This window comes from Aulonocara stuartgranti, assembly GCF_965226115.1.
Source record: "Aulonocara stuartgranti genome assembly, chromosome: 7".
Taxonomy (NCBI): Eukaryota; Metazoa; Chordata; class Actinopteri; order Cichliformes; family Cichlidae; genus Aulonocara; species Aulonocara stuartgranti.
This window is the reverse complement of record NC_138945.1, coordinates 32035368-32047147: the sequence shown is the minus strand read 5'-3', so window position 1 is coordinate 32047147 and position 11780 is coordinate 32035368. Positions and strand designations below refer to the sequence as shown.

The window sequence follows — 11780 nt, the reverse complement described above, 5'->3', positions numbered from 1 at the left end:
TAAGCGATATCCTGAAAACAGGTGTAGAGCATAGCAATAAATCTGAATTTGGCGCAATAAATCTCAATTTCACTAATTAATTCCAGCCATGATAGTTGGAATAAACTGGTAAAAGTAAGATTTGACTATTTCTTTCCAAATCTTTATGACAGTGCCCTTTTGTCTAAACACAATTAAATCTGCATGACGTCTTCATCTCTGTATATTGTATTCTGTATATATGTTACTTGTTTATTGTGTTTTGCTTACCTTTTTTAGCACTGATGTGGGACAGTACTACAATTTCTTTGTACAACACATGACTGTGCAATGTCAATAAAGAGTTAAACTTAATTTTGTCTTGCATTACAAATTGGAAAAGTGGATCCTTTTCAAATATGTAACTGACACATGAAACACTGTGGGTAGGGATCATGACATATTTCAAATTCACAGAAAAGGGTTACAGCAAAGAAACAGGAACAGAGGTGCCACTGGAATTTACAGTTTGTCACAGACACTCTTAACACATCACCACTGACTTCTAAAAGCAGTGTTGTGGTTTAGAACAAATAAAGATGGTCTGAATTAAAGTTCAAAACGTACACTCTAAAGACAAAAGTAGAAAGCCATGCAGTCTAACATTTGTAAACATTCTAAAGAGCTTGCAGTGTTCCAGTCAGTTTGCAAAATTCCTCCTAGAGGTTCAACCATTAACTGGTATTAGTTGTATTATTTCTGGTAAGTGGTATTATTGTAGTGAAAATATTAGTATTTAGTATTTAGCAACTTGGTCACAAATGCTAAATGTTTTCTATGGTCAAGCAATTCCTGTAGGCTGTAGGTGCAATGTATAGGTGGCCAAGAACGTTTGTCAAAATCTTGATATTAAAAATGTATGGTATTTTTAAAAATGTAAAATCTCCCCAAAAATATGTTAGTGCGCCATGGGTTAATATGTGGAAATTTATATGAAAACATGTTATTCATTCAAGTAAAAATGAATCTATAATGCAGTGTGCAAAAGAAAATTAGGGTCAGAATACTTACTAAAGCAGTTGATGTCAGTATAAGAATGGAGCTATGTCTGAAGAAAGGGCAACCATAAATTAGTAACCCAGAGCAGATGCAATGGACATTAAAAATTCAGCTGGTCATTTCTTTCTTAAACACACAAAGGCTTTAAAAGGCCACCGGGGTCATGCAGAGGAAGAAGATGTGAGTTAAATACCACTGCATTTTCAATGCAAATTATTGAAAATGCAGTGGTATTTAAGAATTCTGGTATTTTGGGGTGACACGTTTTCTGTAACATATTAAGCAAAAATAAAACAATAATAATATTAATAATTTTGCATGTAAACTGAGATAAAGGAGTTTAGTCCTGAAAGTTTGGAAAGGGGTCAGTCAGCCACAAAATAACAATTTTTAAATTCAGCACCATGGACAGCATCATTCAGCAGTTTGCATAGATCCTCTGTATGGGAATGTATTAGAGCTGCCTTTGCAACGTGCCCATTCTCTCATAGTTATGCACATATGTATAGGATACTTGTGTTTCTTAGCTTCGTATCACAAACTTAATAAGCACCCTAGAAATAATCTCAAGCATAATTCAAACAACTAAAGCAAAGTGCTAACCAACAACCATTTCTGAATAGTCCAAAACTCGCATACATGAAACACGAATACTAAAGTTCATTCCATTTAGTTATTATCTAGCAGTGCAAACTATAGTGTAAACTGGCTTTCATAAGTAATAATAGTAAAAAAAAAAATCATACCACCAAAGCATGATCGTGACGACATTGGACGAGCTCCTGAATCGTTCTCTCACCAGAAGAGGGCATTCCGATTCTGCCTGACAAAGTTGCTTTGACATGTAGACGTGATTAACAACAGCGTCATGCTGCATTTCAAACCGAGCAACAACGAGAATCAAAGGTTTACAAAAAGGTGGATATTTGAAGATTTGACTATCTGGTGATACCCGCTGACAGCGTTTACAACGACTTGGGGATATCCTCGCCTTACTTTCCTGCGCGCTATGCGCGGATCGTACTGAGCATCTCTGAGAACAGAGACGCAGAGGTTTATTAGGAATCTGGGGGCTGGCTGAGTCTACTGGAACATTATACTCATTTTTTTTGCACACCGTCACTATAATTGTGAAGTTTTTTTGTTTGTTTTTTTTTACCTGGATATTCGCAAAATCTGCATGTGTAAGACTGACATGACTTACTCGGATGTGGCTTCGCTATTATCTGCACCTAATGCAGTACTCTTTCTGGCTGTTACTTGAAAAAGAGAGAGTGATCCTTTGCAGCGAAGGGATGGATAAGGAATTCTGAACCCGGATTTTTATCCCTTTATTTCGGAGTTGGAAGTAAATGACATTCGCCCCGGCTGATTTGCACGGTTAGAGATGCAGAACTAAACCGGATAGTGCACCCAGGTCCGGGAGAGTAAAGGGCAGGTGCGCTTTGGAATCGGCGGCTGCGCGGAGAGACAGGGCTAGTGGATTAGAACGATACCTGACTGTGGAGAGCGCGTCATGCGGACTCGGATGTCGCGCACTAGAAGCCGTTAAAACCTGTAGGCTGGAGCTAACAGATAAGCGGATATGGGTAAGTTTGTTTATGCCTCAATCCTTTCGATAGCGTAAGTTAATGTGAAATACACTCATTTTTCTCCTTCCTCTTAATACAGACCACAATTATCTTCTTCTTTTATTCCGGAATAAACCTGCTCTGAATCTGATGTTTAAAAACGCATGCCTTTTCAAATGCAGCGTGTTAACATCCAATAAGCGTTATGGTGCCGTTCATTAAGTGGTTCGTGAAGCTTGTGGAATGTGGTTGAAACCCGTGCTGTTGCCTGTTAGTCGCAGAGCTGCAGTGTGCTTTTCCTCCATTTCCTGACGGTGTGGCTTATTACAGACTAATAATAGTTAATTCGTATTTTTCAACACTGTACGATAACAGATTCGGTGCAGTAATCAGAACAAAGTAATTAAACATGTTTGCCCAAGTGATGACTGTCCATTGTTTTCCTTACTAGTTAGAGTGGCTGGCTCATTGACATGGACCGGAATGCTAATCACGCTAAATGTTGGAAGACAGTCAACTTTATAAAGCGTGGTCCTGCATAATCATTTTTGTCTGATCTGTATGCATGGAGCCCATTGTCCAGTCGCAGTCACTGTTCCCCAAAACTCTTCTAATCAGAATCCATCCGGTCTTGCTGACTTTTCCTTGCAAACCATTCAGATAACCGGTATTGTGAACCTGCCATGAAGAGGGAATCTCCAAATTGGGCATATGGCTGTATGTCTATGTATCAGTAGCCTACTATGTATTTGAGTGTGTGTGTGTGTGTGTGTGTGTGTGTGTGTGTGTGTGTGTGTGTGAGTGAGAGAGAGAGAGAGAGAGAGAGAGAGAGAGAGAGAGAGAGAGTTGTCTCCCCCTCTTCACTAAGGCACAGTCATATATGTTTCTGCATCTTGTTCTCACTTCTGATTAGAATTTACCATTTTCCCTGTTCTTTTTCCCCTTACGCCTGCGCACAGTTACAAGCTCATAAACCATACCCACCACCCACTCTTTCCTATTCCATTTGTCCATTTCTTGGAATTTAACAGTTAGATTTTTGCATTCTTTTCCACCCCACTACAATTCCTCAAATGCCATTAGTGCATTTCCTCCGTCTGATGTTATTATCGGAAGCAGGCAAAGTCCATATTCTTAACTAACATACAGATGAAAAAGATTACTGGTGAGGCTGTTCCATTAATTGTGAGACCACATGATATATCAACCCACAGTAGGGTACTGCACCACATCGATATATTCTACAAGAGCACACAAAGGCTGCAGGAGCTCAGAGGCATTGTGCATTAGATGTACTGATGTACTAATTGAATAAATCTGTTTTATTTCCTTTTTTGTTAATTTAATAATGAATTTCAGAAATTCAGAAATTCTTGTACAAAGTGTCAACCACATAGCATGCTTTTGCCCACTATTATTTGATGATTGCATGGCGCTGTAGTCTCACTCATCCACCAGTCTAGCTGACTGGGATGCTCTTCATTAACAGCATGCAATGTACTTATGTTTCATGGACCATCTCATTAGAGATCTACTTTTGGAAAGGGAACAGTGGGGTAGGGACAGCTAAAAGCCACCGCTTGAGATGGAATTGCATGGGTTTAAGATAGGTTAAGGAGCTCTAGATAACCTTTTGCATATGGTTATCTAGAGTTCCATTAACAAAAAGAAAAAAAAAGAAAAAAAGACAGCTGTCCTTATAAACAAGAAATACAATTGTTTAGCTGTTAGTTTGTGTAATATTTTAGTCTATGATTTCAAGTTCCAAGTAGTAATCTAGTGTAGCAACAGATGCCATTTGTTGGACCTATGCACTTCAGGTGAACCAGGTAAACAGAGAGGCTAAACAGGCCCTTGAGGGCAGCAGTTCTTTAAAAAGGAAAAAGGAAAAAATTCAATGCCAGAATGGACTTTTGATCTGACATCTAGTATCAATATCAATACCTGTTTATGGTAGGCATTGGTTGACTACAGCTTGAGATAGTTCTTGTGCTTAGAACTGTAGACAATTGTCACACAAAGTCAGCCATGATTGTTTTGTTTCACAAGCCAAATTTGAAACAGAAATGAAAAGAAAGTTACAGACCCCATGTGGTTCAGTCTGATTGTTTATGAAGATGGCACTTAAAACAGCTGCTGCACATCGTTTCAACTGGAAAAGAGAGAAAAAAATGTTTTGATGTGAGAATGGAAGTCTACAGAGCTAAGTTCTCCAAGGTACATCAAACAGAGAACAAAGAACTATTATAGATGATATTAAGGAAGCTAAATTAGTGCAAAAAGGTATATTTTCTACTGCTGGATTAGGTTAATAGTAACAAATAACAAGCATGTTAAGGAACCTTACTGGAGTAATGGGTTGAAAATATGATGTGTGGAGCTTGGTTTTTTTGGGGTTTTTTTTTTCCTTCTTTGGTTGTCAATTAAGCTATACAAGCTATGTTAAGATGACATAAAAGATGATAGAAAGCACAGTGTTATATGAGGCTAGAGGCAAATTTGTATTGAACTTAATACAGAAATTGTATTACTAGTTTTTGCTGCCCTCAAAATATCACTGCAACCACAAGAATTTTGGTTACATGCCGTTACTTGCAGCAATCTGTTGTGTTGTTACAGTAACCATAATGAAAAGCACTTTAGGGAGTTCGGAGAGGAATTTGATATGGCCAGAGACTTATTCCACTGCACTGCAGTGAGTAGAGTGCACTGATTACTTATTCTCTGACTACCTTCATGGAACTATTGCCACCAAGGGAAATCAGGAATCAGACAAGGGGCAAAAACAAAACATTGTTTCTCTCTCTCTCTTTCTCCTTCTCTCTCTCTCTCTTTTGGTCTATTTGTCTCAGTATATACGCATATCTATGTGTGCTTGTTTGCACACGGTATTCTTGACGATACTCCCCCCAGTGCTTTTCTACTTGGTTTCTAACAAACACAAGGCAGGCTTACAAGGACACAATGTTTTCCAACAACTGTTAAAATGAGTCCAACTTGGCAGGCCTTGCTATCATCTCAAAGATAATTGGAGACTAATAGGATGGCTTAGGCTGATTTGGGGACGTCCTTCCTTATGTTTTAGGCTACTCCCCAGTCTCTGTGCACAGTCAAAACTTAGTCTGGTTGCAGTTTTGTCAATGACAGGCAGCAAATAGCAATGAACCACTTGTGTGCACTCAAAGTGCACCAGTTAGTGAGTCCATTTGCCAAGTTATTAAGCTACATTTGGTTTTATTTTAGGTCAGCAGTAAAGTGCACTTACTCTCTCTATGTGTTAGGGTTGAGAGGCAGAAATAGCTATCTTCTCGTGCTGAGGACAGCAGGGCTGTCTGCTACATAAGTAAGCATTACACACATGCCTTTGGACAAACTTTAACTGCGACATATCCATCTCCATTAGATTTTGAGATAAAACTGCCCAGAGTGATGGAGAAAAATGACAAGCGCAGATCTATATATTATAAAGAACAATAAACTCTGTCCAAGAACAATGTTCATCATAAATGGTGACTCTCAACACAAGCAAGAAAAAAAAAGAAAAGAAAACATGGCTAGGAAGTGAAAATGGAAATCAAGCAGGGAAGTGAGAAGAGCTGAGAGGATGATTTTGACCACATACATAAAATGGATGGCACATTATAAATACATTCTTATGGTGCTGAGGGTTCAAGGGCATGTGAAACCAGCATATTTTAAACACAATGGAATATAAAGGAGAAATTGTTCATCTTGATGCAGCAGAAGAACAGTAATATTGAGGGGAACATCAGGTTAGATGTAAAAGAAACACCAATCCTTTGAGTGACACCTGAACGGGTGACTTGTGCTCCTTTGTGAATATGATTAGATGAGTAGTGGGGAAGGAGATGACTTACAGAGGCATTAGAGCATAGAGCTCTCATTAAACCACATACAGTGTCAGTAAGGGGAAAAGGGTGTTGTGTGAGGCAGCTTTAGTCTTTAAGAGATGACTCTTCTAATAAAGTAAACATATTATGCACACGAGAGAAGAAAACAGTGGGGGTTGCTTCTTTATGCTTAAATGCAAAATTTAGAAAACATAGATTCAATAACCTCCGAGTCTAAAGTGTTGTCTATTAAAATACCTTTGAATGCACATGAAACATCACACATGAGTATTCTTGTACATCAGTACTTGTCTATTTACTTTACCAGTCTTTTTTTCTGTTTGCCTCTGAGGCATGACAGTAATGACAAGTGAAAGTTGCATTCACAAATGTTGAAGCGAAAACCAAATCGTCTGCATTTAGAAATACTGCATATTGTGATCATCGTCTTTCTCTCTCTGCAATATTTATATTTAAATATCACAATAGTAAGATCCAAGATGAAGAAACATGATTGATGTATGTGCTAGTATAATCAATAGCCAGCACAAATTATCTGCAGTGTTCTATGGTTCCCTCCATCTGTAAGAAATGATGAAAGATTCTTCTGAAAACAAACAATAAGTGTGTCTCTATCCATCACACTCTTAGACACAGACAAATACACATACCATACCCATATGGGATCGGCAGATGCTTGGCAAAGAGCAAAATAGCTATGTTAGATACCATATGCTACATGATGCCTCTCAGCCACTTTATGTCAGGCACTCATTTATGACAAATCCAGTTATGATTACAAAAAAAACCCCTACAAAATTTAAATCACCAACACACCAAAGCTATCCCCAAAGTCTTCCATGTTTTAACATATCTCTGCCATATAGACATATTCTACATTTTAAAACCACGGACAACTTCCGTTTTGACATAATAACCTCTTTCATTGTGATAATTGTTATCAAGTCCACACTTGATGATCTTGCCTTGAGTAACACAAAGAAGTGAATTCCCTCATACTACCTCCCCAAAGAGAAAATCAATGTATCTTAACAACAGATCATTATTGGCTCTGTAAAGGGGAATGTTTGTACTGGAAAGAACTCGGTCACATCACAGAACAAGGAGTGATATCACAGGGACTTAATCCTTTTTTTCACTTTTGAACTAGTTTTTAAAACAAAAAATGTAACCCCAAAACCAAGAATTCTGTGCATTCACAACACCCGACTCTTTAAAAACTAACAATTCTATGCATCATTCACATGCGGGCCATGACATTCTCCACCCATACATTTGGATTTCAGGTGGTTGTTTTCTACACCCGAGGTGAGCTGTGTGTTCCCATGGAGTTTATTCAGATTTTTATATTTGGACCTGTGGAAAGCAGAAGTGATGATTCACACAAAATCTGTACTGCACTGTTTGGTTAAAAATGAAATGTCTGGAGTTTAAATTGAAATGCCTCCAGGATTGCATACACAACCATAAGCTCTTGAATGTTAATTTGTTCTTTGCGGGCTCCCTTTCATGACTTATCTGTTCCTGCATTTAGTACAATGACTGCTTATAGGACAATGGAATATAAATGCAGATAAAGATATGATTGTGTAAAGTTTATTCTCTCAACATTGATTTTCAGTGGGTATTCACTGTAAACTTGCAGAGGCAATGACATCAAAACTAACTGATGTCAACTTTGCTATATAAGTAAATAACATTTCTTTATATCACTTATTGATGATGGAATCCCTAACAAAAGTAGATTTTAAGGCAGTGCATTCTTAAATTATTCTTTGGTTGAAAGGTTACATTTTTTCCTTTTCTCTTCTCTATGTGTTTTTCAGATTTTAATCTCATAGTAAAAGCTAAGATAATAATCCTGAAAATAGATTGCTATTCCCTTATAGCTCATAAATTATGGTGCTTTGTTAGGAAGGTGCTGCTGTTCTAAAACCAGCATATTGCAAAGATATGCATCCTCTATTCAGTTGTCTAGGAACACGATGATGCAAGGTGGGGGTCCATTAAAATAATTGTTGATTTGAGATTGTGTACCACGGTGATATTGTTGTATCATAAAATCCAGATTTGCACATCCACATTCAGCCCTGAATCTCCTATTGTACCACACCCAAAAGGTGTATTCTACTGGATTATAATTTGCTGATTGGAAAGGCCATTGAAATCCATTTAACTCACTGTCAGCCATTGAAGTGAAATGACTTTTGGTCATGACATGGTCCACACTATTAAGCTGCAAGTAGTCAGTAGATGATAGAAAATTGCAGCCATAAACGAATGTACACGGTCAGCAACAATACACAGGCAAGCTGTGGCATTTACGTGATAAATAACTGGTAGTAATGGGCCCAAAATGTGCTACAAAAATATTTCCTACATCATTGGAGAAGGTTAAAGGGTTGAGTCGAATATCCACTAATCCAAAAGTCAGTGGTCGGGTTCCTCCAGTCTGCATATTGTAATGTCCGTAGGCAAAATTCGTAAACCCCAAACTTGCACATTTTTTATCAGCTATGCACATATTTGGTAGGAAAATTACAATGCATATCAAGTAATCAAGTGTTGCCGATTAGTAGCATGTGGCAGCAATTTACCCTCTTGAAATCTATGGAAGCAGTAAGAGCGTACTTTTCCCCACTGCATGTAGTCTGCACAGCATTTAGGCTTTTAAAGAAATAACATTTAGTGTAATTGTTCATCTGAGGTTGTTTTTGCATAATTGTAAATCAGATGAGTGACTAAGAAAATGGATCCTTCATCCTTAACAGCACTTATGCTTTGTCCTGACTTTCTTGTTTGGTGAAGTTGGTTTTAAGCTTTTCAAATATGTTTGCTGTACTGTGAGGGACTTTTCCTTCAGATGCATCCACAACAATTCCTGTGTTTATTATGGAGGTCAAAAAGTTCAGTTTTTGTATTAGTATACTGACTTCATAAGTAAAAATAGTCATCCAAATGTATAAGTGCAGGTACAGCACTCGATGTTTACCTGAGGACACTTCATCAGAAGTTGCTGCTAAAACTGCTAAGATTGTGGCCCCTGTTTGTGGGTAAAAAGCCTTGTCTGGGTGTGAATAAATCCATTTTCTGTTCACTCATACAAAAAAAAATGTATTTGTTTATAAAATTAATTAAAAAATATGGCTTAAATGTTTTTGAATTTGTATTAAATCTTTTCTTTATAACCCCCCCCTTCTTTTTTTCTTTTTTCTTTTCCATTTTGTTTTATCCCTCTCCCTTCCCTCACTATAGGCTCTGCTCTGCGGCGCCGCTGGCTAGTGGTCCAACTCCTGATGCAGGTGTGGCTGGCAGCAAATCCATCTCTAAGTGAGCGCCAGTGCCCCAAGAGTTGTCGCTGTGATGGAAAAATTGTTTACTGTGAGTCAAGCGCCTTTCGTGATGTCCCCAAGAACCTCTCAGGAGGCTGTGAGGGCCTTTCTTTACGATACAACAGCCTCGCCAGTCTTCGTGCAGGCCAGTTTGTAGGACTCAACCACCTCATCTGGCTCTATTTGGACCATAATTACATTGCATCTGTGGATGCAATGGCCTTCCAGGGGGTCCGCAGACTTAAAGAACTGATCCTGAGTTCCAATAAGATCACATCACTCCACAACACCACATTCCACCCTGTCCCTAATTTGCGTAATTTGGACCTTTCGTATAATAAACTGCAAGCCTTGCAACCTGGACAATTCCAGGGCCTACGGAAGCTTCTCAGCCTTCACATACGCTCAAACTCTCTTAAAATTATTCCAATGCGTCTGTTCCAAGATTGCAGAAATCTCGAGTTCCTAGATTTGGGCTACAACCGTCTGCGCAGTATCACTCGAAATGCATTTTCTGGCCTGGTCAAACTCACTGAGCTGCATCTGGAGCATAACCAGTTCTCAAAGATCAATTTTTCTCACTTTCCTCGCCTCTACAATCTGCGGGCTCTTTACCTGCAGTGGAATCGGATTCGCTCTATGAACCAGGGCCTGACCTGGACCTGGGTCTCCATCCAGAAACTGGATCTGTCGGGGAATGAGCTGACAGAAGTAGATGCTGCAGTTTACCAATGCTTACCCAATCTGCAAACACTCAACTTGGATTCCAACAAGCTGACCAATGTTTCCCAGGAGGTAGTTGATGCCTGGATCTCTTTGACTATGATTAGCTTAGCTGGGAATGTATGGGATTGTGGCCCTGCCATCTGCCCATTGGTGGCCTGGTTGAGAAACTTTAGAGGGGCAAAGGAAACCACCATGATTTGCGCCTCCCCGAAGAAAGCCCAGGGTGAAAAAGTGATGGATGCAGTTGAAGCTTTTGGTGTTTGTAAATCAAACCAAGCAACACCACTTACAGTGAGTATTCCTCCAAACCCATCTAGTGTCCCTGCCCAAACTGAGCATCGCCCAGCTATCCTTGCTTCACCCACTGATTCTGGAAAGAGAGGTGAGGGATCTCTTAGGGGTCCTACATCTTCAGCAGTTACTCCACCTGTAGCACTACCCCCAGAGCAAGACTTGGAGCCTGTGTCTTTCCACAAGATTGTGGCTGGAAGTGTTGCCCTTTTTCTTTCTGTTGCGATGATCCTGTTAGTAATATATGTATCATGGAAGCGCTATCCTAGCAGTGTCAAGCAACTGCAGGAGCATTCGGCAGCAGCTCGCAAACGTCGCAAGAAAACTAGAGAGACGGAGCGCACACTGAGCTCTCCCCTGCAGGAGTACTATGTGGACTACAAGCCCACCAATTCTGAGGCCATGGATGTGCTTGTCAATGGGACCGGACCCTGCACCTATACCATTTCAGGCTCTCGAGAATGTGAGGTATGACCCACACCACCGCCACTACTCCTAAAATAAAACTCGGTCCACAATGATGCGACCAGAGGTAATTATTTGCATTGCTTTAATAAAAATTAGTCTTGTACTTGATTACTTAACCTTACCCAGTAGGTTTGGTAAATACTGTATTCCCATGGAATATTACTGAATGAAAAGAGATGGCTTCAGCATCACTGTGTGTATAAGAAGATATCTCTTGCTTTCACATGGTTGTTTGTGTATTTGCTTAAGCCATAATCTCTGCTGAGGTGCAAATGTTTGTTTTGCCACAGAATGGTACAGAAATACAGATAAATGAGACTGATTACATACCCTGTTCCTCGTAATCTTGAGATTAAGCTACGCTGTTTGTGGTTAGACATTTGTACGTATTTAGATAGTTGTTTGCTTGCATATCACAGACTTTCTGCTTTGTGTGTTTGCTCTACCATTATTCGGTTTTTGATGAGAAGCATTGTGAATAGAGAATAGCTGAATGGTGGGAA

At 39.2% G+C, this 11780-nt stretch overlaps 1 protein-coding gene across 3 annotated transcripts in view; it reads left to right on the top strand.

Annotated features, from left to right (window-relative positions):
- The first annotated feature begins 1778 nt into the window (after positions 1 to 1778).
- LOC309709899 (leucine-rich repeat transmembrane neuronal protein 4) overlaps positions 1779 to 11780 on the top strand; it is a 102424-nt gene continuing 92422 nt past the window's right edge. For 2 of the 3 annotated variants that reach the window (XM_082538859.1, XM_082538860.1), the window contains exons 1-2: positions 1779 to 2606; positions 9716 to 11277. In XM_082538859.1, coding sequence (XP_082394985.1) covers positions 2603 to 2606; positions 9716 to 11277 — 1566 coding nt within the window. In that variant the 5' untranslated portion in view covers positions 1779 to 2602. Of the gene's footprint in view, positions 2607 to 9715; positions 11342 to 11780 lie in introns of all 3 variants that reach the window. The other variant, XR_014277627.1, reaches the window with a different exon arrangement.